At 37.3% G+C, this 26741-nt stretch overlaps 1 protein-coding gene and 1 non-coding gene across 2 annotated transcripts in view; both read right to left on the bottom strand.

The window, feature by feature from the left end:
* Positions 1-19264, bottom strand: part of LOC144637235 (HEAT repeat-containing protein 5B-like) — a 40119-nt gene extending 20855 nt beyond the window's left edge. Inside the window, exons 1-13 of the mRNA XM_078496362.1 lie at positions 19035-19264; positions 14674-14885; positions 12105-12153; positions 11573-11632; positions 10977-11126; positions 9844-10173; positions 8308-8970; positions 7898-8009; positions 5634-5786; positions 4744-4843; positions 2484-2593; positions 1460-1623; positions 432-506 (exon numbers count right to left, since the gene is read on the bottom strand). Of these exons, the coding sequence (XP_078352488.1) occupies positions 432-506; positions 1460-1623; positions 2484-2593; positions 4744-4843; positions 5634-5786; positions 7898-8009; positions 8308-8970; positions 9844-10173; positions 10977-11126; positions 11573-11632; positions 12105-12153; positions 14674-14885; positions 19035-19163 (2307 nt within the window). The 5' untranslated portion in view covers positions 19164-19264. The remainder of the gene's footprint in view (positions 1-431; positions 507-1459; positions 1624-2483; positions 2594-4743; positions 4844-5633; positions 5787-7897; positions 8010-8307; positions 8971-9843; positions 10174-10976; positions 11127-11572; positions 11633-12104; positions 12154-14673; positions 14886-19034) is intronic.
* Positions 6356-6428, bottom strand: Trnal-uag (transfer RNA leucine (anticodon UAG)). Its single transcript has one exon. It is a non-coding gene; the product is annotated as a tRNA-Leu (tRNA).
* Positions 19265-26741: the final 7477 nt, after the last annotated feature.

Genomic DNA, 26741 nt, shown 5'->3' with positions numbered 1-26741 from the left:
TGCTTAAACTTACACGTGTAAATGTAGATTCTGATTTGCAATCAATGAATTAAACTTATAACAAGTATTCAAGCAAGCACTTGTATTTGTTGGTTCCGTGTTTTAGTTCTTTATTTTATAGTTCTTGATATTCACCTCTGAAAATTAGACTAAAACAATTATTCGCCTCAGGCTCAGTGAATCTCAGGGAATATTTCCCTCGACTTCGTCTCGGGGAATATTCGCCGTGATTCACTTCGCCTTCGGCGAATAATTGTTAAATATAAATTACTCTTGCTTAACATTTGTTAGTGAGAAGTGATGTGACTGCACACTGTAACTACTCTTTTCCTTGTGTTTCTTTAGCTAAAGATTTCATCATGAAATTAGACAACTTCTTTATACATAAGCTGCCAAAGCAAAACAATGGCTGGCTGGTTCATGGAGTTTACCTCAGGACATTTTTCAAATATACATGATGGATCATGCTCAAGAGATCCTGAACCTGACGCACTGTTGGTTTGCAGCTGAAAACAAAGCACAAAGGATGAATGTAGTGGATGAAAACCTTTAAAAGTGCAAATTAAATTTACTTTGTGTCCTTGTTCATACATTTGTCATTTATTTATATACATTAATAGCTATGGTTTCCCACCATGCAAAATATAGGTGTTTTACAGGCGTTAAGTGAAATAAAGAAAAAAGTAAAATTAAAATTAAAATGGCCTTTAGTTGAGATGGGCAGCCAGGGCTGATTTGAAGGCTGCAACAATTTCCAGTTCACTTATTTCATTAGGAAGAGCATTCCAGTCATTGATAGTTCCATGGAAGAAATATATATAAAACGTTTTGGAAGAAAAAAGTGAATTGATGCGGGCTTTTTGTTGAATGTAAGCTGTAACTAAAAGTGGAGTCTGGCCGGTTATGATTTTAAACATTGGTCATGGTTTACCATAATAGGGAAGAGGGATGCTTAATAGAGAGGTGGCTTATTAAAAAAAAAAAACAGCTTCCAGATAGGGGCTTATTAGAGAAAGAGGCTAAATAGAGAGGAGGCTTATTAAAAAAATTGATCTTCCTTATGGGGAAAGGGGGGGCTTATTAGAGAAGGATGCTTAAAAGAGAGGGGATGGGGACTTAATAGACTAAGAATTTTTACAGTATATCATAATCCTTTATTTAACTTGATTTAAAATCTTTAATCCTTCATTTCATGGAAATTAAAAGAGTTCCAGGAACCAAAATTCATGGCAGCAAATTTCAAGTATTTTAAAGGCCTTGGTTCTCAAGGTGCACTGCATGTATAAACACATTATGAATAACATTGATCTCCATCAGAGCCACATTAAGAAATCCCTCCCAAGAGAAATAGCTTGATTTTGTTTTTTCGCTGTGCACAAGTTATGAAGTCTACATGGAACACTTTCAGTCAACCCATATGCAACTTATAAGAGTTGGTGTGTAACAAATTCACACAAACCTGTTCCTCAACAAACTTGTGGTCAGTTTCCTGAAGCCATGAGCCAAGAAGAATAGAATCATCTTTATGACAGACAGTTCGCAACAAGGACGTAGTTGTCATGGCCGGGTTTTCTGCCAAAGTGAACTCTGCAACCAGCACACGCAATAGGGAATGAAAGCTTCCTATAGTGGAAAACAGCATTTAAAATAAAAGAAAAAAAGTTTGAACATACACAATGTACATTCATCTCCTTAACCCACTGACACATGGAGGTTTTATTACTTTTCTGGTCAGTCATGAGCTAAATTATCCAAACTGCTCAAAATATCATTTGCAACATGAACATGTACCTTGCTTGCCATTGGCGTATTGTTTAAAGATATTTTGGGCATACAAATCAAAATTTCTAGTTTTTGGATGAGAAAATGACCTACCTCGTTTGACCTTCTGTTCTTTTTCTTTCCTTACTCTTTACCCCTCTTCATCTTTTCTTATCTTTTTGTTGCAGTTGTCACAGTTGTTGGCCTTTTACTTAACCATCTACTAGGCTTGCTTTCCAGTTAAACAATATTAAGAAACAAGGCAAGAAGATAGTTCTTACCATGGAGTAGCCACACAAATTTCTTTCATTAGTATGTTTGCACTCAAATCAATCTAAACTAATCTGATCACTTTGCTTTAGGCATCATTGAAAAAATCTTTCCCACTTCAGTGCTTAATTTTTTGGTCAAAAGTGAAAAGTTCCAATAGTGGAACAAAAGCTTAGGGCAGTTCAGATGGCAATGGGTTAACATTATAATTATACACTGCAACCTTACAAGTGGATGCCTCCCTAATGTGGACCTAAACACCTCTCAAAGCACAACCTCTATGAAGCACAACTTTCTTAAGCAAACAGTTCTTTCAAGTTGATATCAACCTTATTTAATCACATTCAAACAGTGTGTATTTTAAAGTTTCATCTAATCAACAAGTTAATAGTAACATTTGTTTTAAACTTTAATAGAAATAATAACATTTAAGTATAAGCTTAGATGGTTACCTTCATAACATTTTGGTGGAAGAAGAGCAAGTACTGAGTACAATCTTAATCTCATAATAGCTGCACTGGCTTTTAAGTGATTCCCATGTTGCTTGATGATCTGAGGCATACTAAACAAAATAATAAAATACAACATTACTAGAGAGCCATGTAGCAGGTTAAGTGGAGTTAGGATAATATGCGAGCCAGAAATCCCAAATCCCAATAAAAGGCTAACCGCAAGCTACCTAAACTAACTGTAGGCTAACCAGAGTAGTATTTAGGCTAACTGGAGTGCTATGTAGGCTAACCAATGTGTTATTTAGGCTAACCTGAATGGCTTGCATGCCTTGCCGAGTCATGCGAGCCATGCAAGCCAGAAATCCCTAATCCCAAAAAAAGGCTAACCGCAAGCTACCTTAGCTAACTGTAGGCTAACCAGAGTGCTATTTAGGCTAACCGAAGGGCTATTTAGGCTAACCAATGTGCTATTTAGGCTAACCGAAATGGCTCTCATGGCTCCCTGGCTCGCAGATTATCCGGACCCGGTTAAGTGTTTCTGTCTACATGTAAATCTTACTGATGATTCTATTATTGTGTCTGGTATAACTTGCATCAATCATCCATCATTGTATCAAAGAATGATGAGCATACATGTACGTACTTTGGACCTCCTTTGTAATGTAATTTAAAAAGATGATGCATATTTCCCAAGATTGTCAATTGGCACATAATGCCATAACTTGGTTGATATTTGTCCAATTAACTTAAATTTTGACACCAAGATTGACAGGAAAAGATAAATTAATTCACATTATAGGATTAACACAATTGCTGTTGTCCCAATACAGTGCATTGCATTATGGCCCTTATTTAAAAATTAAAAAAAATTAATTTGTTTAAAAATCCAAACTGATGGAGAGGCTGACTAAATAAACTGCAGTTTATATAATAAAAAATTGTGCCTCCCCCTATTTGTGACTTGATTGACCACTCATAACTTTTTTTAATCTTTTTTCCTCCCCAACATGACTAAACTGGACACAATTTAAAAGCCTTTAATAGCAAGAAACAGGCAAAAATAACAAATTTATAAGCCTTATGAAAATTGATGCTGTTCTTGATTTTACAAAGAGGTCAGTGACATTAAAAAAAAAAAAAACACTACTGGTCATTGGCAAACAGGTCTTTACAATGTGACTTATAATGAAGTAGCAGAGGTTTAATTCTCAAAATCCCTTATCTTGTTGAGTTAAAGATTTACAATTGTAGGTCAGACATGACTTGACCCAACAACAATAAATTCCCTAAACTGTGTCCTGGGCCACACAATGCTGCTGCACACATATACTGTCAGTAATGTCTGGCAACACCTTTATGCAATTTTGTCATGATTTAGTTAAAAAAAAAATTATAAGTTATTGCCTCTTGTCTAAAACAGAGTAAGGTAGTGATTGACCTTGCTAACAAACCCATATTCCATATCGAGTCGCGAATATCATGCTACAATATAACATACCAGTAAGCAACTTTTTGTTGAATGAATGAAATGTATGAAGTATTTGGAGTAAATAGTCTATAGGTTTTTAACAGCTGTTTGCTTTTACCTCCAGTTTGCAACTACAGAATAGTGTTACAGCAGGCAGCTTAAATGGCCTTTTGTTTTTCCATAGTGACCATTTTTTTCATAATGTGTATACTGTATTTATTCGATTAAACGCCTCCCTTGAATAAACGCAGCCCTTGAATAAGCACCGCATTTATGAGCATTTATGACATATCAATAACACCGCATCATGATGTGGTGTTTATTCGAATAATAGGTTCAAAAAGCAAAATTAATGCAGTTATAATCAAGTTTGACCAAGCCTGAAGAAATATTTTCCTTGATTGCAACAATGTTTTAAGATATTGAAAATGACTTTTCAGACAAGCACTAAAAAAAGGTTCTGTCTTTTTTTTAAATTCAAATGTTCAGATACCAAAATTAACGTTATTGTTAGCAAGAAATAAATTGACTTTTAAATAAACACCGCCCTTGTATTAACGCCGCCCTCGAATAAACGCAGCACTCAAATTCACTAAAATTTAATAAACGCAGCAGGGTTTAAAAGAATAAATATGGCACATGTCTGACTCCTTCAATAGCAATGTAAAGAGAAACAATGCATTGCTTTCCTGTGAAATGGTTAATAAAAGGGTAGATGGCCAACAAACACCCACATAACAGACTCCCTGTATATCATTTGTTACCCAGTATTGTATTTAAATAAATTCTAACCTTGGAAGCATTGCTAAACATGCGTCTGTAGTGACCAGAAGGCGACGAATTAGATCATCATTGAGAAGAGCAGAACAGTTAGCACAAAAACTTGCCATTGCTGAAATCCAACAAACAGTGTAATATTGCTGTGGTTAATGGAACTTTCACCAACTCTCAACTGATTTTAAGCAAAGTTCTATACAAAAAGGAGCACTTGTCATACATACACAACCACCACAGGTTTCCAAAATTCACAATTTCAGAAATCAATCAAATGTATTAATTATTTATGTAAGCGTATTAAGTACAGAAATTTAACAGCTCAAGGTCATTTGCAACTCATTTAAAAATAGCAAAAGAATAACAAAACACCACATTTGTTATATATGCCTCATTCTTTTATCCATGTAATAATTTTTTGCAAAAACACACCTTACTCTAATACTGAACACAACATAGCTTCGCTTGGTGCCAAAAAGCCAAAAACAAGCAACTGTGTTGGATATTCACAACAATTGAAATTTGGTAAGTAAATGATATTAAACATAGCGATATTCATGTAATGTTCATTTGCTGCAGGCTGTTACAATTGTTGTGTTGTCGAGTCTCGAGTCCAGAATTTCAAGTTTTAAGTATCAAGTCTTGAGTTGAGAAAAATAATGAGCTTGTCACTTGAATAATTCCTCGAGAACTAAACTGCTCAAGCAGGACCCACTCACGAGTGTTGCACACAGTCGAAGCCAGCATGCAGGCAACTCATATTTGTTTTGCTTTACTCTTAAGTATAATTCAGTTTCATCATTGTGCAGAATAGGCTTAGAGATAGGGTGGTTAGCCTCTTCAGGTGCCTATCTGGTGTTACAACATTTTTTAGAAAAGTTATACAGTTGCATTTTAAATCTACTTACAACACAAAGCTCCTGCTCGACACTCTAGTGTGACATGCCAAGTGTATGCATCACCTCTGTTTTTCTCCTGTTCAAATTCCTTTACTGTTTTAGGAAATGCATTTGCCCACAAGGCAAGCATCTGTGGCAAATGATGTTTGACAACTGATGGTCCTGGCAGGGCAAATCAAAGCACAAGGCTTGACTGACAAGAAACACATTACAGAAAAATCTTACCAGCAACCTCATTCTACAACCTCATTCTACAACCACTTTAGTTAACAAATGCCTTTTTCCTCAAAAAAAAAAAAACATTCAAAGACTCAAGAGAAAAAAAGATTCTGTCCTCCCTCTTCTCTATCAATTAAAGTTAATGCTCAACCAATCAAAGGCTAACAAAATTGAGAGGAACCTGGAAGGGGGTATTGTGTGAAGTTTTCAAAATTACCCAAAAAAGGCAGTGTCTCAACACTTTTTGAAACAGGTTGAAGGTGTTTATCACACTTGTATTCTTCCACCAAAATGGTAAGAAAATAAAACTGTAATTGCATTTAATAAAAATGTTGGGTTTATTGAGACGTGCACATACCAAAGCAAAGAAATCTATCAGTTGAAATAACTTTAGGCCTCCACATTAATCTGTTACATGTGACTAAACATATGGTGTATTTGTAATTATTATACCATTTATAACCTAGCATGATAAATTTTGCATTAACTGAAAAACTCAGAAAAAAATTCCGAGTTCCAGATGGGATTTGAACCCACGACCCTCCGTGTTCTAGGACGGATGCTCTACCACTGAGCTACTGGGACTCTGTGGCGAGCAAGGGTGAAATGTGGGTCTTGACTAGAACATTCAAATCCCATCTGGAACTCGGAATTTTTTTTCCGAGTTTTTCAGTTAATGCAAAATTTATCATGCTATATTTCTACATAAAGACTCACTTGGGCGGCGGGATGGTTGTATCTCAAGTATGCTTTAATGTGACTGCGCGATGCAGTTATGAGTCCTATGTATGTGTACTTGTACTGATTTGACTATGTGACTGCGTGATGCGGTTCTAGTCAAGACCCACATTTCACCCTTGCTCGCCACAGAGTCCCAGTAGCTCAGTGGTAGAGCATCCGTCCTAAACACGGTCTGGTTCAAATCCCATCTAGAACTCGGAATTTTTTTCCGAGTTTTTCAGTTAATGCAAAATTTATCATGCTATATTTCTACATAAAGACTCACTTGCAGAATTCTTGTGCGCTGATTGGTCCAAAGTTATGGTCAATGAGAGTATAGACCATGAAAGTGACATTAGATCAAGCCACGCAAACACGTGGGCTAGAATTTCAATTTCACCTTGTTATGTTTGAATCAAGTACGCATTTGTTTTCAGAATTCGGGATTGGACTTCTACTCAGGTGATTGGTTGACAAAAAATGTACTGGTCAGTCTTTTGATTTTTTTGTCTAACTGAGAAGAACGGTGCACGCTAGCAAATCCGCAGTGGACTCAGCAAACTGTCGATATTCAGTGAGCGAGCGCTAACAAGATCTTTAGAAAGAAAAATCATCTTGCTCGCTTCTAGAAATAGGCACACACTCACCAAGAGAACAAAAGGTTATTAAAATTGTTATTCTTTGAATTCTTGTTCATGTTCTTTTGTATCATTGACGTTTTTAAGTGTCAGGGATCTTTACGTCTCCCCGGCAAAGTTTTTTCACAGTCAGGCATTGATAAACACTTGTTCGAGTTTGTTATGGAATAAAACAAATCAACCACAATTTTTCATGGCCTACACTCTTAAAGACATAGAAAATAAATGACATCATAAATTGTCCACAACTTCCCAGTGAAACCACTCACCCAACGGCTCGTGGTTCCACTTTAGTTTTGAACATTTTATGATGTCATTTCTATGGTCTACAACAGTGTAGACCATGGAAAAATGTGGTCAATTTGTTTGATCTAACCAGTAGCAAGCTTGTTCTTGTCTGCAATTTTGTTACAAAAATTGAATATTTTTTCTGCAAAAGACCATTCTTGGTTGTGCATGCAAGGTTGATACATGTTACACTGCATAGCATTGTCCAGATGGCTTTTTCAAACCATTTGGAAAATGCTACGCATCCTTGTTTGTGTGGTATGATGTAAGAACTTTAGATGTGAAGTGTGGTCCAGTGTTAATGGTGTGATATGAATTATGGATCTCATAAAGCACACAGATCACAATTGTTACAATAAAATATTGTGATCTGTGTGTACCTATAATGATTTATATCATGCCACTTACCTAATGTCATCAAAGCTCCTAAAAGGATCCATCCAGCTTTTGCTTTGTGTAAAGCAAGCCTGGGATTCTGAGTAGCTGTCTTAAGGAGCTCATCTGCCACATTAAACACAGCCTTGAAAATGAACACACATGTGTTACTGAAGGAAAGAGTAAACCACTAAACAAATTATGAATCCATATTATAAAACCTATTCACCCGACAAGCAACCTTTCTTTGCATGCTCCTGGTAATGGGCTCCTGTACTAGGAGGATCTCTTGCATCGTGCTCCTTTTCACAAGTGTCCCAACCTTTTTTGCCTCCATTGTAGGTAACTAAAGTTAAGGCTATTATAGAATCCTAATTTTCCCAGCCTCCAAGGGAAACTAAAATTGGTTAGAGAGATCAGGATTGCACTGTAAATCTAATCACCTTTCCTTTGGCATGTGGTATGCCAAGTGGACACTGATAAACTCCTCCAACAAGAGCTGCCAAGGTATGAGCATACCCACCAACAGCTTCACCAGATGACTTGAGAGAACTGATGCGATTAATGCACCTGTCAATCAGTGATGTTGCCTGTGACGGAGCAGCGACTGTTATGCATTTAAGACACCAGCCTGCTAGTAACTGAGCAGCAGGTGCTGGATGAAGCAGAACAGAAAGCACATGGTCTAACAAATTCTCTTGAATGAGAGTCATTGCTGTGGTACTAAGTCCTTGTACTAAACATCCAAGCTCTTGCAATGCACACACAAGAACATGTTGAGTGCTGATCACATCATCCATACTCTGAATAACACCTGCTGAGTTGCTACTGTCTGCAGCACTGTGCACTGCTTCATTTACCATGTTCATTTGGTTAGTTATCAAGCTGCACAGTTCTTTTGCAGCATCTAGCTGAGCTGGTTCACCAAGAAGCCTTCCAAGTACAGCACGCAGAATAAATGAAATGCAGCGCCTGGAGTACACAGCATCCACGTGAGTCTGAGTAGCTTTGGGGCTTGATAGAAGCTCAAGGACATGTTTCAAGATTAAACTGATGTTCCTTTGTACCCAGACTCCACCCATCTCAGTGAAAAAGATCACATAAGCCTGACAATAAAATGAAAGTATGCAAACGGGATAAACTGGAAATGCATAAATCTCACAGTCAATTGTTTAAATGAAAACACTTTTAAACATTATGTAGCAATTAGCACCATAAATAGATATAAATTATTTCATATTTTACAGTAATTGATTAGTCATGTGAAATTTTTATCTTAGAGCTAAATGAATTTTAAGTTGAAAACTAGATGTGGCAGAATATAAAATCATGAAAGATACTGCAGAACAAGAGTCATAACAGATCCTGAATGACTGGAAGTGCATGTAAACTTGCAAAGCCTTGTCCAACTGTGCAAAATCTTTCTGTCAACTGTAGTTATAATAATCATAATAATAATATCAACTTCCTTGCAGAAGTATTCTGCAAATTGTCAGGGCAACCTTTTAAAATGTTGAGGGGCAAATCTGCAACGGATTAACATCCTATCAAGCTAGGAGTTCCAAGTCAATTTATGCCATGCCGTGGAAACTGGAGTAAAGTTTCTCAACCATACCCCAGATCCATGGCTCTTCAGCCATCTGGGCTTTACACAACCTACCATGCTTATTAAGTAAAATATGCACTCAGTATAAAAGTACAGAATTATTAACTTCAATAAAAATAAAAAAAGTACCAGTAGAAACAGAGTTACAGTTATAGTTTTTAGGATGAAAGGGCACTAGTTCTTTTAGATGAAATACTGTCAAGTGTCACTCTCATTAAAATAGAGGCAATGTGTGCATGAAGCGTCTTGCACAAGCACACAACATAGTAACTCCTGCTACTGCTAGAGCCCATACTACTTAATCCAGAGTTCAACACCTCCCATGACATAACCAACAAAGTACTGACAGACTGTGCAAACACTGTAATTGTACCTGTGTAACTCCTACTCTCACTTCCCGTGACGCTACACTCTTCAGCAGTTCTCCACCACTCCCCTTCAAAAATCCAATTCCACCACGAAGAAATCCTCCAGACATGGACGAAAATACTTCTTCAAGGCTGCATGTCTTTTTATTCTTGCTGCCTGCTGCTGTGGCTGAAGGGACCTGCTGTGTCATGGCCATTGATGTACCAATCAGCTGAGCAACACATACCCGCACATCATAGTTAGAACCCTCCAGGGCTTTAAAACATGTTGACATCACACCTTCCAGTTCAGAAGTGTACAGGAAGTTGGCATGCTTCATTAACTCTAGGGCACACTAAAATATAGCAAGAATAAAAGCATTTACAACACACATTGTAAGAATATTGTTACAAATATGAAAGGTATGTTGATGTTTAGACCTGTTGGAATTCACAAATTAAAGTACATTGTAGCCCTGACTAAAGCGTGTGATGTGACAAGAAATTGACTGTTATCAAGCTTGTTTGTCTCAAGAGGTCATGTGGTAACAGAGAGATGAAAGAGAGAAGTCCAGGGCAGGGGGAGGTGCCTGTGACAGCACAAGATAACTATCTGGCGGATTCTTTTTGCTATCATTAAGCCAGGGACCAAATATACAGCCAAGACAAAAATGCATACTTTTGAAAAAAACATACATTACCATTCAGGTATTAACAAATGCAGCCAAACACAATGTTCAAACAAACAAACAAACAAACAAACAAGCAAGCAAGTTGGTACATGTAGTTCTCATAAATTTCCTAAAAGCTGAATCTATCAGATGTAACAATCCAGGTAGCCTGTGTGCAGCTATTTCTTTTTTCTTCGCGTGAAAAAAGGGAAATCCATTCTTTGTTGAAATACATGTTCTCAAAAAGAGGCAGACAACAAAAAATGCTGCAGTTCTTTCAATTGTCCCCCAAACCACAAGACTGAAAGGATACTTTAAATTTGTCACTAACATACTAACTATCAAAGTTTAGGTACACATAGCTGAACTGGCCGTTTCACACAAAATTGAGCATAAAACCATGCATATATAACTTAGACAAAAGTTACTCTTCATACAAAACAGGAACATTATTCAATCAATCTGTAACAAGCAGTGTAAAATAATACCTTTGCTGCTGCACATCGAACAGACATACTTCTGTCTGTTAAAGCTCCCCGGACAGCCTTGTAAATATCCCTGTGTAATACTGCTCCATTGCTTCCAAGGCCACGCAAAACTCGCTCCAGACTTAGCATAATCTCACAACGTCCTTGAGACTAGACATAAGAAATAACAATGGATGTACCTTAAGAATGTGGAGACTGAGATTGACCACAGTTTTATGAACAAGCTAATTAAGTTGAGACTTAAAACATTTTCATTTTCTTCAATCAATTTTGCTTTGAGCTTTCTTGGTACAGTGCTCTACTAATTCTCTCTTTAAAAAAATAACATAATATAACATAACATATCATTCTTAAGAAGTATAAAAGTTAAACAACATGAGTTTCTGTTGTGCATGGTTCTAATTTAACCCTGTCAATAACTAATTGATGATGATGATGATGATGATGGTGATGATGACAATGACGACGACGATGATGATGATGATGATGATGATGATGATGATAACGAGGTTGTGATTAATCATTCTATGGATCCTACAGTAACATTACCAAAGACATGAAATGGAATGTGAAGTAATTATCAAAAACCACATTACCTCAGCATTTTTCATGGCTTTAATGAGAGTTTGTACAGTCTCCTGATAAGATCCACCAGCCTAATAAGTGATATAAATTTATAAATTATTTAAAAAATTAAAATGTTTAACAGGAAATTAAGAAGAGAAGGAGTGAAATTGTCCCTCCTCACTACTTCACACTTTTGGTCTCACTTACAGTAGCATGGTTGGGCAAAAACCCAATATTTTTAGCTCTCACGGTCTTGTTTAGGGATGCATGCAAAGAAAAATTTCCAATTCAAAATTTCCAACAAGCATCCCCCTCTGATTCATATGGAAGTCATCCTAAAGTAAACACCTACTCTCATATGACCACAGAAGTTAAACTCTGCGTGGCACTATTAATTAAATTTGCAAAATACATACATTAATGCACCTGGGTGGAGAGAGGCACTGTGAGAGCAGTGGCTTGCCCAAAAATACAACACAGTGACACCAGCAAAGGATCGAGAGCTTAATCTAGAGTCCAGCATGTTAACCACTGGGGTAGGATAATTAATTATTAACTTACCATTCTTCCCAGCTTCTCATAAATGGCACCTATGCAAGTCACTGCAGTCCTACAAACACAACATCAAATTTTCAAACTCGTTAATAATTAATCAACTAAAAACAGAGAAAATCATAACCATGAAGTAAATTTTGTCTATTGGGATATACAAACTGAGAAGAGAGTTGTAAAGAGGACACAAAGAAGGGTATTTTTTGATAAAATTCAAGGTGTTTGGATAGCCTATGAAACACTGTCTCAAGTGTTTGACATCTCTTCTCAATCTTAACAAAAACTACTGGGTAAAAGGAGAAATAATATCGTAAAAATCTATGCTAATTATTAGCATAGATTTTCATTGCCTGCTTAAAAGTCTGTAATGTCAAGGGTTTTTAAGACAAATGTTGCATTACAAAATTTCTAAATGAGTTCATGTACTAACAGTAGAACCCCGGTAACTCGAACTCTGAAGGGAAACGAAAAACAGTTCGAGTTAGCGGGGTTTCGAGTTATCGAGGTCGATTGAATATCTAATTTGCAAAGTTAATGATTGATAGTTTACTGATTTTTCAGCACTTCACTATACAGTACAGTGCAAACTAAACTTATCTCGTCAGAAACTGTAATACGATCATAAATTCTTATGACAAGAGTGGAAAAAGGCTGTCACTGAATACGTGATCTTTTCGTTGCTCTAATCAATGGGTAACCGTGGCGAGTTGCAAGAACCGGAATTCGAGTTTTCGTGGTAAATTTGACCCAAATTTTGATCAAGGGAAACGAAATTCAGTCCGAGTTTGCGCGAGTTATCTGAGTTCGAGTTAACCGAGTAAAAATGACTGAAAAGTGAGTTCAAATCTAAGGGAAATGGAAGTTTGTTCGAGTTAGCGGGGTTGTTCGAGTTATCCAAGTTCGAGTTACCGGGGTTTTACTGTACTTCATGTTAAAGGTGGAAATATAGATTCATCATTGCCCCCACAGTGTTCTGGCCCAGAGCCCAAAACCTGAGGAGGTATCATAGAAGTCCCTGCGTTTATATATATTTATTAAATTTTCAGCCACGGATATTGCATTTCTAGCATTCTGATTGGTTCACTCAATCCCGGTTGTCAGCTCGTATACCTTAGTTTGACCTTATTTGGAAAATGATTGCGTTACTTTTGCCAAGCTAAAATTTTTCTACGGGAAGCGACAGTTCCATCGGAAAAATGGTTGAAAAACAGCAAATTTGGCGAGGTTTATGAACAAGAAATAATTAGCGGTGCCTACCACAACCACAGAAATGCCATAGTAAAATTAACTACGCAAAACAAAAGGATTGATGCGAAAAGTTTAATTAATAATATTTGTAAACACACAACAAGAGCGAGTCAATAAAGTAGAAAAGCAGCAAATAATTTACGAAAGAACGGCAACTGACTGACACAGTTTCATTCAGTGTACGTCATAAAACTAAGTAGGCTCAGCACTTCCGTAAAGTTTGTTACCTTTCAATCTTGGTTTTGTCCTTTTATACTTCAACAAACCTGTTCCACTTTAAGCTGAATTTCGCTTCAAATAATATAGCAGTCTTGATGACAGCCGTGGAGCCGTAAAGAAGTACAATGTAAACACTTGCTTCGTTCGACTTGCACAAGACTTGTAGTTTCCAGAAAAGCTTTTGCTTCGGATCTTCTCGTAAATCTTAACTGTTGTCAAAATTTCCAGGATATTTAGACGACTTTAGAGGGGACTGTTCGAGGAAAATCTTGGAAAGAAAACTCTCTGGCTCGCTTTCCTCGTATGTTTCATTCAACTCAAGAAGTGAACACCGCGCCAGAAATTTTCGCGCCTCCTCATACTATCACTTCGTTTACATCAAAATGAAATGTCCAGTCGATTTAAACTTGAGAAGAATTTAATAAAACAATTATTCCATTCGCCCTTGTTGGATACGAGTCGTTATAGCCAACTCGGCGCTTCGCGCCTCGTTGGCTATTTACCACCTCGTATCCAACGCGGGCTCATGGAATAATTGTTAAATAAAGGATTAAAAAATAAAAATATATGAAGAAATATACAATAAATGTATGGTAATATGCAATGCAATCCGGATTTGAAGAAACTAGGTGCACACAGTGGTCTCCGTTAATTTTGTGGCAAGCACACAATGTAAGGTGTTTTGGGTGTTTCGCTGCCATACTGCCAGCAACAAGCTGAAGATTTGCGACTCGAATGTCTAAAAAGTTGCAGTTCTTAGCTAGATGGGTTTAAGATAAGTTCGCTGAATTGAAAGACTCATTTGTAAACTGCGCGATTTGTCAAACACAAATCACAACAGACCAAAAGACGCTTGCTACGCAGGCTACAAGTGCAAGAAAGAGCAACGATCGTCAAGGCCAGTTTAGGCCTGCATGGGAACCAATGGGTTAGTACATGTATATAATTTAGTTAAGGTACACATTTTTGAGGTACACTTAATTATTGTGTTTTATGCAGTCATAAAAAGCTAGGACAACATACATGTAGCTACATGTTGATCAATCCATATACTGGTAATTAAAATTAAATGTGAAAATAAAAATCCTTGTGACTTTTTTGAAGAACTTACAGTTTGACTGGAAGGTAAGACTGTGATTCATCCTTTGATCTGATGATATCACTGCACTTGTTGACTGTTTCATACAATGTCCTGGTGCTTCCAACACTGTATAGCAGGGCGTAACATTTTGCAAGCAGCTGTCTTGTTGGTGGACCAAGGATTTCAGTTAAATGTCTTAAAAGCTGTTCCTCAATTTGCTGTTGGGAGCTCTTAACCTGTGTCTGTTAAAACCAACAACTTAGAAATGGGTTAAGTGAAAGATTAAATTTTAGTATTTTAATTAGCTAAGAAACAGTGTATTTTTAGTTTATCTTACGTCTAATGACAATAAAAATTTAGTAGGCCTAGTGAATTTTGATTTCAGAATTTTATGATGTAACATGAAAACCAAGAATAGAAGATGTAATGGCGTGACACCATTGCTATTCGCGTAATCCCACTCAAAACACGTGTTACTTAAGGTGGCTCGACCCAGTTTTTTTCTAGCAATACCTATCAACTTTGAAACCCTCATACTTAAAAGGATTAATGTCAATGACAAAACTACTATATCACATGCATTACACATAGACTGAACTTGAATATGATATAAATTTTTTGGCGATCAGAATGAATATCACGTGGCAATGACGTCACACAGGGTTTTACTCTGAATCGAATTTTAGGCGGTAACCGCATTTTCTCTCGAGATCCTCCACGCTACGTATACCTTGGGTGTTTGCCTTCATCTCAGTGGAGTTTCATCGAAATCTACAAGAGGAATTTTGAAATATCTTGAAATTTCTTTTTAGATGGTATAATTTATGCGTAAATAAAGTCAAGACTTCATATAAAGAAATTTGCTTCTTTTTTATGTTTAATGAGAGGATTTAGCCCCCATTCCTTTTAGAAATGTCCCATATACTACATCCAAACCTTTAGAAGAAAGTAGACTTGCGCGATTTCGAAAAATATAAAAATATCTTAATCGGAGTAGAGCTCAATGTTTAGCTCTATTTACCATTTTTACGGCTACTTTTGCAAAAAAGCGATTATTTCAAAACCCCGTCGATGAAATTTTTCCAAAATTTTTCAGGATGAAAAATAATCAGTACACCACACAATCCTTAAATTTTATGCTCATTGAAAATTTCTAAGGTTGTCTAAACTAAACGCAAAATTGAGTAAACATTGAAGCGATGTCGAAGTTTGAGATAATTTTGTGCTATGGGATTTCCTTTTGTTTCGAGTTAAGCACAACATCGAATTCCTCTGCACCACGCGTAAAATGACAACGCTTGGCTACCTTCTGAAAGCTTTCCGAAATATGGAACAATGGAAAAGAAATTGTCACGCATTAGTTTTTCTTGTTGGGTCGACGTCTTGGCTGAGATAAAAGTTAACCGGCTTTGAGTTTGGTGTTGTGTGACTGCTTTCTTCAGTTGTAAATGTATTCATTCATCCATTATTGTTTACTTGAACTCGATGAGAATATTATATACCATATTCCGAACTATTTCGGAAAGCTTTCGGAGGGTAGCCAAGCGTGGTCATTACACGCGTGGTGCACAGGAATTCGATGTTGTGTTTAAATCGAAACAATAGGAAATCCCAGAGCACAAAATTATTCAAAACTTCGACATCGCTTCAATGTTTACTCAATTTTGCTTTTAGTTTAGACAACCTTAGATATTTTCAATGAGCATGAAATTTAGGGATTGTGTGGTGTACTGATTATTTGTCACCCTGAAAAAATTTGGAAAATATTCATCGACGGGTTTTTGAAATAATCGCTTTTTTGCGAAAGTAGGCGGAAAATTTGTAAATAGAGCTAAACATTGAGCTTCACTATGATTCATATACTTCATATATTTCGAAATCGCGCAAGTCTACTTTCTTCTAAAGGTTTGGATGTAGTATATGGGACATTTCTAAAAGGAATGGGGGCTAAATCCTCTCATTAAACATAAAAAAGAAGCAAATTTCTTTATATAAAGTCTTGACTTTATTTAACGCATAAATTATACCATCTAAAAAGAAATTCCAAGATATTTCAAAATTCCTCTTGTAGATTTCGATGAAACTCCACTGAGATGAAGGCAAACACCCAAGGAATACGTAGCGTGGAGGATCTCGAGAGAAAATGCGGTTACCACCTAAAAATCGATTCAGAGCAAAACCCTGTGTGACGTCATTGCCACGTGATATTCATTCTGATCGCCAAAAAATTTATATCATATTGAAGTTCAGTCTATCTGTAATGCATGTGATGTAGTAGTTTTGTCATTGACATCAATCCCTTTAAGTATCAGGGTTTCAAAGTTGTTAGGTATCGCTAGAAAAAAACTGGGTCGAGCCACCTTAATGCATTTTCCTTCTATTCCTATGGAATGGTAAACACGTTACATTTTGTTTGCTTTCTGCACTGAACGTTTCATACGTTTTATGACTAAATTTGTGTGAATTATACTCTGGTTGTTTGAATCTATAAACTGTATCGACCGAGACGTTAAACATTGTTCTAATTATCGACAATGACGCACATAAAAAACACACTTTGTATTTTATCTGAAGTTTGAACATGCAGACATTTGATGGAAACTTGCATCAGCCCTTCAATAAATTCATTTTCTACTCAAATGCTGGACACTCTGACTCAGTAGAATCAGTAACAGTTCTGTTGCCTTGATTGATAACGAGCCTCCGAAATCCATCGTAATTGATGATTCCATTGATTAGAGGCTTCTTGTGGTAACGGAGTAGTTGGTGGAAAAGAACTTGAAGAGTACAAAAAGCTCAAGGCGTTTTATGGCAGATCTTTAACGCGTTTTCTACTTAATTATAGCCAAAATGTCATTTACACAATCTTGGACAAAACTGTTGAAACAATTAGGAAATTTCCATCAATTTAGCTAACAGAGTTCAGTTTTGCAACCCCTCTCCCGCCATTTCAATGTTGTTAATGATGTTAGTAGTGTTTTCAAAACAAAGCCTATCGAAGCGCCAACCTTAAGAAACAACATTGAGTAGGGGGAGCCAGGGATAATTTTTTTTCCGCTTTAAGGTGTGAAAAATGCATGAAATGTGTTTGTTTCAACTAGTTTTGTCCAAGATTGTAGTTCCAGTGTCCGAACGAGTGCCTGGTTACTAAGCTTCGAACGTTTTCTTAAACACAACGACTACATGACCCTTCTTCAGGCAGAAATACCTGTCAACAAATGGCAGAAAAAGATAAAAAATGTCAAAGTTGGCAGAAATGATGTTTATTCTATAAAGTTCTAAAATTCTGGGTAAGACTGAAGTGTTTTCTGTTTATGGTACATCCTACACATCAAAAAGGCTTAAAGCTGATTTCCAGTCCGTACTGCGCAGACTCGGGGTTTGTTTACGTTTTTGTTTTGAATTCGTTAAAACATTACACTTCGGTGACAGCATACATGACGTTTTTTAGTCCGCCATTACAGTTCATTTCGTTTAAGAATTTCCGATGAGCTGAAACGTCGGTTTGAAATAGCGTCAAGGTTCTTCTACTCGTTATTATTTGTTCTGCAAGGATATCTGGCGTAAATAATGAAGAAACAGGTAAGTTTGTCACGTAATTAGTGCATCGGGTTGGTGGGTTGGCGCCCCCCCGGGGCCCCCGCGGTCCCCCCCCCCCGTCCCCCGCTGCGCGGCGGCCGCGTCCCGGGTGCTGGTGCGGCGCGTCCAGGGAGTCAGCGAGGTCGGCGGCGAGTGGCTGGGCAGTGCTGGACGTCCGAGTGTGCAAATACGAACATATATCATATCTTTATTTTCCATATCATTCTGCACTACCAAATCATCGAGATTTTTTTTAGTTTTGCTTTGTTTGTGAGGCTCACATAAACATTGCAGCTGAGATTGCGCAGTACGGACTGTAATTCATCTTTAATTGTTAAAATTTCCACATAATCCAGCATTTTTCACAATCAACTGGGCATTTTTCCGCCAGTTTTTATTTTTCTCAAAATCATGCTTGGAATTTTGGGGGTGCGGCTTATATACGAGTTTTTACGGTAATGTTTCTGTCTTCCATTGGTGAAGGTGGGCCGACAATCATCAACCCTTTCAAAGTCTTGAACAACATCAACATTTATCAAGTACTGTTTGTTACAATTCAAGCTTTGGAGTATTGTAGTTAATATTTCGTTCCATGGTGCTACAAGAGCCGCTACAAGAACACTGTCAAATACAACAAAAACCATACTTGGATACAATTCAAGTAAACAGACACTTCCAGCCATTACTATCCCTTTAAAAGACGAATTTATTACCTTTTTTGTTAACGTTACGATATTGTAAGCTTCATGTTTCACACACTTGTTGAAAAGACTCTAAACACTAAAAGAATTAAGTTATCTTCTGAGCCTCACCTTTTTGACAGTGGTAATGTTATCTTCCAGATTCCTGAGCCATTCGTAAATAAATATGGCTTTTTGATTTGTTGGTGCTCGGCCGTACTCCTCTTCATCGTAAATCAGTGTGGGTGAATCGAAATCCATGTCGTGATCAATTCACCAAAACTTCGAGATACTTCAAAAGGAGGGAATTGTGATCATTTGGAGATCCGAATCATCCATATCCATTCATCCGCCATCTTGGTTTTGCGCCTGGCTACAAAGTCTGGTCGCGGGCTCAGGTGGAGCAGCCCAGCCGCGGTGGAAGGTGGAAAGCCCGGGACGGGCACGGGGGGTGGGAAATCTGAAATCGCTGGGAGACTAGAACCCTAGCCTTTCGTTCTTGACTTTTCTTCGCCGATTTTTTTTTTTCGCCCGTATAGACTTTTCCCCGCCCCCACTAACTGCCCCTGGGTCTCCGAGGATGGTTCCAGGCGTTCGGTTAGAACAGGCTACTAGAACCCAAGCACTCTAGTGTACCTTTAAGGTCGCGGGGGGATACCAACAGCATGAATTAATAAATTCATGAAGGGAAATTTTGCTTGACCTGCATCTTTTAAAACGCTTATTTCTCAGCTGTTATGGGTGCAATTAAGCTCAAATTTTACAGACATAAAGAAATGATGAACGATTGTGAATGTTATCTTTTATTTGAGATATTGCATTTAACGGCGATGTTATAGCCTCGTTAGTGCCAAATTGGGAAAAACATGATTTTGTGGCAGAGTTTGCGGAACGAGTAGGAGACAGCACACTGTGATCTTGTCAAAAACTAATCAGTCAATACCTCTAGAGTGTCATAACAGAAGCGGATTTTTTAATTTAAAGTTTGCCAGCAAGTTATGGCGGTTTAAGTGCGCAAATTCGAATTAAATGTCTTCTACCTCTTTCTAAAAGCGCTCTTTTAAAATTCCGCTTCTGTTATGACACACTACAGTATTCATAGTTTACCTATCTGTAGTGACAAGTCATGAAGTTCTGTATCCGTGCTATATTCTCTGCCACAAAATTGTCGGAAAAGTCCAAACTTTGACATTTCCGAAGGTGTCCCGACCTAAATACGATCATTTTGCCAAGGAGAGATGTAATTATGGTAATTATATTCCACGCTTTTATCGTGAGAACAATGCGTTTTTAAAAAGGACAAGATTGTTTATGCCGAATATTGTTGTGATTACTCTGAGTTGCAGAAATATTCAAAGTTAAATGAAAATAAGCTCAAAGACTTCCTACAATCTATATGAACGTTAACGAACAAACTGCACTGGGCCGCGAACAAAATGCTGCTAGTGTACTATCATGTCTCTGCCGCATTAAGTTTTCTACGCAGTTCGATCAGCCTTGCAGTTTCACGTTTTATGTTTTATATGAACGTATATCGCTAAGTGTTGTTTTAAATTGGTTAAAATATCAAAGAAACAGGGATTTTTTACAAATCACGCGCACGCGCCCATATTTTTGTCCAGTCATAAATATCTCGTAAAGTTGTCGATGTCAGTCGTTGTACTTCGTGCATACGCTTTACATAAATGCATAATGATGAGCCGAAGGTGTCCCCGCGACCTTAATATTACATGAAATTTTCGCGACATGTTAATTTCGCGATTTTGAGGTGCACATATTTCGCGACACTTAAATTTCGCGATTTTGCGAAAATTTTGTATTTTGAATCACTTTTATTTCGCGTTTTTGAGTGAGACACAATTTACATTTTCTTAGCAATATATTTTGACATGCCTTTGAATTATATAAAACGACTTCATCGAAGGAACAATAAGGTCAAAATTAACAAAAACGCAGGAGGGGACTTAATCTCAATAGAGCAGTTCTCAGAATGTCTACAAGTGAGTCAATTGACGACAACATCCATTTACATTGATTAAAAATATAACACAAACAGCGGTGATAAACATTATGAAAAATCGCATTTTTATAAACTTGACGTTTCGTACATTTTCAAAAGTATGACCGTTAAAATTTTTGGCAACTATTTGTATATTGTATGAAAGGGGTCTGGAACCGAGACTGAGACAATTGATCTACAGCAGTATAAGGTCTCTTTTTTCGACTTTTTTTGCTTGTTTACAAGCAAAAAAGTAGGAGAATAGCGTTTACGTGGACTCAAATCTGAACCGAAAGGGATCGCATTCTTGTTAACTCTCAAGGGAATACTTTCCGCTGTGGGTGATCAAAGCGCGTGACTTGTAAAGTGTCACTCTATAGTTGTGCTTCAGCACTTCCATTCTTGTAGAAAAAACGTGACTTGTCAAATTTACAAACATTATACTAGTGTTAACCACAGGTTAAAAAGTGCGGGCCTTGACGCACATAGACAAGGTACTGGTAGGCAGTGCCGTTAAATTAATAACTGAAATGATAAAATGGACAAAAGACAATCATTCTGAGTAACGCGTCACGCAAGGATTTTTGCGGTGCAGTGTGAATTGAGATGTGATTTTTCTCAGTCGGTAAACTCGCGATGTTGTAAGTGTTATAACGAATTTCTCGACAATAACCGTTGTTGGAATCATTCGCTTTCCCGTAATTTATCTGTGTCGATAAATAAATGATAAAATGGACAAAAGACAATTATTCCGAGTAACAGGAATGCATGTTTATAATTTTGCTTATTGCCGCGAACCGATCAAAATTATCTTTTGATTGTCGATTTGGGAATTGTAATCGAGCAAGCAGTGTGAACTGATCGGGATGTGAATTTTTCTCAGTCGGTAAACTCGCTATGTTGTCAGTGTTATAACGAATTTCTCGACAATAAGCAACACATAACGCCTTCCATGTGACAGAAGGTTTAGATCTTATGTGACAAGCTGTTGAGAGAACAGATTTTTCTCTTCCGGTGTTACGACAAACTGTCGTGATTGCCACATTTTCGCATTCCGATCGTGCTTAGTGGAAGAACAAAAATTTTCAACTTCCGCTTCTCTATTCGGTTTATAAACGTGGCGCACACGCGTAAAACGCAATCCGCTGGTCACTGTCAAGATTAGGGTTGCGGGCCTCTCTTGGGCCCGCAATAAGAATCAAAAACGTGAGTAGCCCAAATCTTACGTCACATAACCAATTAAGAATGTAAGCGGTTCAGCGCTCGAAGGCAGTGAAGTTTAAAACGATTAAGAACGCAATTTTTACTAGTAAAAGTCTTTAGGCGCTAATATTAATTTAACCTAAAACGATTAACAACGCAAATTTGTACTAGTCTTTCACACACTAAAACGTTGCTAATAGTTAACCAAAGGGAACTCATTTCGTGACAATTGATTATTTCTGCTGAGTTGCACAATTTAGAATTGCAACATCATCTAGCGAAGCGCACTATTACTAAAAATAGATTTCGCCACATGATACCCCCCCCCCCCCCCCCGCGTGAGTCGGACAACAATTTTAGTTTGGGCAAAGGCTTTGTATGGAGGGGACGCATTCTTGACAAGAAAAAAGGGGCGAGAAAGGCACAATGTGAGGCCGAGGTTCTCGAAAGGCTCGAAAAATGATAGATTCCAAACATTTTTGCTTTAGTAAGTGAAAACAGATTGAAGGTATCCAAAAAATGGCCCAAAATTGAATTTATTAGTCGAAGATCCGGCAATAACACCTTGATTCCCACTGCAAAATTATTCAGGCTGCCGAGAAATTTAAGCGGCGGATAGCGAATTACTATCGAATTATATAATTGCGAAGGATAGCACTTGTATGTTTGCTTCATTTAGGCACCGGAAAGATCGTCGGTTTCAAGAAATTCAGAATTCTTCCCGAATTTGACGGCACTGATGGTCGGTCATCCGATCTGTTTCGACACATGATAGATAGAGGGCGAAAATATTATGCTATTCAAACGCCTTTCTAATGGAATTGACGGCAGGTTTGATTTTAATAAAGCTGTTATTTATCCCCATTACTATTACAGACTGCAGCTACAGCTGCCGAGCTCGATCAGTGTATATTAAATAGTATTTGCCGCGACAATTGTGTAACGAAATTGACTTCTTAAAATATTCGGGTCAGGCAAGGGGACCGATCGGACGAGCGTTTCTTTGCGTAATTTTGTGGTGGCATAAATCTGAGGTTAGCTCTGTTGTGTTGGAAAATGTGCCACTAAGAACAGTGTAAACGTTTTGCATTTCTCATAAAAATAAATGTTTTCCCAGTTCAGCAAATCCCGGCAGCAAATCGGGCCTTTATAATCCATTCAATAACTGAGAGTAAAACATTTTACACATTTATTGAATAATCGCTCTGTTTGACAAACCTTTTGTTTCAAACCACGGTTTGAGCTTTCTACGTTGCACAGGTAAGGCTTTCTCTCGAATTCCGAGCCAATCTGGCCATGGTTTTGTGAAACAATAGCTAAATATGCCTCCAAAGTGCCCGACAACCATACATTGCTCTTACAGAGAGCGGTTTGTTTGTCCGAATTTTGACTCACACCGGGGGTCAAATTCTGTGACGTCATTAGTGCGCTTCGCTAATTGCAACATCATTAAATGTGTTAAGTGATATTTGTAAGTGTTTTTGTAGCCTGTTGTGAAATTACTTCCGGTGGAAGCAGTAAACGTTAAACGTTTCTTCTGTTCAGAAGTAAATGCATCGATCGCCATTAGAAAAATAACAGCAACTGTTTTGCTGGAAATGTAGTCGTTAGAAATGGCATGTGTAGCCGTAAGGTAAAGAATAACGCGAGGAGAAGCGGCTTTTGGTAATATCCAAACGAAAATTTACTTCTCAATGTGGGGTTAAGATTGCGTGACGAGACAAAAGGTAACTCTGTCGTGCGTAACCTAACCTGCGATCAGGCGTTATTTTTCTGCATTAAGCCGAGTAGAAATCTTTCTAACTCGAAAGGAAACAACTATTTCGATTAAACATGTTAAAGGCAAACGTCAAAGTTTACCTTTTTTAACCAAGCCAAAGTATATGAGTCGCAAAGCACCCAGTCTTCGCGACTGACAAATACAGCATTTACTCCGCGAAAATAAAAAATGCTTGAACTGAAAGACGTTTGAATTCTTCCATGATGTGTTCGAACAACAATGCCCAGGATAAACCTTCTACTAATACTAACCTCATGCAAAAAAAGTCGATATCTCGAAGAGATCTTTGATTTAATCTTGCAGTGGAGGTCAGTTTTGCCTGACGCAAGGATTTTAAAATGATCCCATTTGATGGATAGCCTGTGGTTTTTATGTGATCAGCAACAGCTGATGGATGGTCGCATTCAGTGAGGGCCTTAAAGTGTCATACTTTTGAAAATGTATGTAGCTTAGCATACGAAACGTCAAGTTTATAAAAATGCGATTTTTCATAATGTTTATCACCGCTGTTTGTGTTGTATTTTTAATCAAGTTACGATGGCCTAAAACCAAAGTCTATATGATCCATTTACATTGATTAATGACATATGCGAGTCACTCAATATTCGCGTCATGTTATGTTCGCGACACTTATTATTCGCGTCACTTTAATTTCGCGATTTTTTGAAAATCGCGAAATTCGCGAAATAAGTGTCGCAAAAATTTCATGTAATAAGGTACGTGGTTGTTATTCATAATGGTAATTAGGCATAAATAGATTCTGCTCGGCAACTTTTGAGCAACTTTAAGCGTTTTGAGCAACTTTTTGTTGTACACGTACCAGCAACCTAGGGCAACTTTTGCCTTCTTTGGCAACTTTTGAGCAACAAATTGATATAAAAACCGATCCAAACCATAAAAGGTCGTTTCATTTAGAAGGATTTTATTGAAACTGGTTTTTATCAAAACTGATTTTATTAAAAATAAGGATATACAATAAAATGACAAGAAAATAACACTTGCTTTACGCCCACGAAATCTGGACAGCGGCTATCTATCTATCTATTTATCTATCTAAATTTCAGACGAGGAAAATGGAAATAATTCAGACATTGACCCCATTGAGGTTAATTGCCATAGACGCTTGGGCAACTCTTAGTAAACCTGCAAGCGCTTTAATTTCTAGAAAACGCAAAATTCACTCTAGAGAGCAAGCAACTTTTCTAAATTTTGGTGGCAACTTTTTGATATTTGAGCAAATTTAGAGCAACTTTTGGGTATATTGTGAAGCAATTTACAAGCACAATCTATTCATGCCTAATGGTAATAGGACTAATAATATACAAGCAGCAATTTCTCCATTCTGATTGGCTAAGAACACGTCAATTTATCCCAAACCAGTGCAAAAAGTGTAATTGGCAGTGCAAAACGTGTAATTGGCAGTGCAAAAAGTGTAATTGGCAGTGCAAAACGGTGTAGTTGACAACAGCCTCATGAAAAATACATCTTTGAACAAACAAAATGGCGGACGAAAGTGAGACAAAATTTAAACTTAATAACGCAATTTTAATTAAAAGACTTGAAAACGACGCAAAGTACAGAAGAACAACAAACATTACTTACTGTAAAAGACGTAGAATTATCAAAAAGGCAAAGAGGACAAGACATAAACTAAACTCGAAATAAGCTCACGGCCGACGGCCGATAGTAAATTAAAATTCTCGCCGAAACATTGCTTCACTTCTCTGAAGCGAAACGCGAAGACCAGACTTCTAAGGAACCGGTTACCTAGTTTTGAACACAGGAGCAAGCATTTCATTTCATGATTGTTTAATAATAGCCGAAGCTTGTTTATTTAAAAGCTCGCTCAACAACAAAAGGCACAAAAGATAGTTTTACAACTGTAAGAGGCAAATCTAACCTGTAAAACGTCCAGTGAAATCAGGTAGCAATGCGGAGTTGTAGCAGAGTGCTCATCTGTACTTAGAAAATCCGTTCGGTAGATTTTTATAGTTCAGTATTTCAGTTCGGTATTCTAGTTTGACTAATTTGTCAGCTAGAGCAACATGTGTTGAACTGAGGTTGATTTCTGTTCGGGCGAACACAAACACAGCACGGATAAAACGTACCAAAAAAATACCTCTCAGCCAAGAACAGCAGCAGAACCTTAGGAATTTTTTCCTTGCTTTGTCATTCACATTCTTCAAATTCAACGGCGAAAAGAGTCAAAAGACTGTTCTGAAAACTTTTCATGCAGCACTTCCAGAGAGTGAATGAATATTTACGCATGAATTCATACGTCAAAATTTTTAGCCAGGCGCTACTCTGAAGTTGTCACGAAAATTATCAAAGCGTGACCGAAATTGTCGCTTGTATATTATTAACAAGTAATCACATGATTTTTCTCGTGCAATTTGGAATAAATAAGCACTTGTAAATTTTTCAAAGGCTACAAATTGCACTTGCCCTGCGGGCTCGTGCAATTTTGTTAGCCTTTGAAAAATTTACTCGTGCTTATTTATTCTAAATTGCACTCGAAATCATGTGATTACTGGTACTAAGTGGAGTCCAATTCGGTCTGTAATCATAATCGGACGACCGCGTAGTGGGAGTCCGATTTGTTTAATCACGAGTATGATTACATACTGAATTGGACGACACAAAGTTCTGTTACCAATTAATCAAAATTATGACAAAATTTGAGAAACAAACAAACTTTACCGTTGGAATTGCTAAACGCCTAAATACTGCAAAACATGACAGTTTACTTCATTATTTTTATTTTAATGAGGACAAAAAACAAAGCAAAAATGAGTTGGGTCCACAAAAGCAATGACTCAATTTTAAGCTGAAAACAATCAAAATAAAATTATCAGTC

The sequence above is a fragment of the Oculina patagonica genome, chromosome 13 (genome assembly GCF_052425735.1).
Source record: "Oculina patagonica isolate OP01 chromosome 13, crgOcupat, whole genome shotgun sequence".
In the NCBI taxonomy this organism is placed as follows: Eukaryota; Metazoa; Cnidaria; class Anthozoa; order Scleractinia; family Oculinidae; genus Oculina; species Oculina patagonica.
This window is presented reverse-complemented; position numbering and strand designations above follow the sequence as displayed.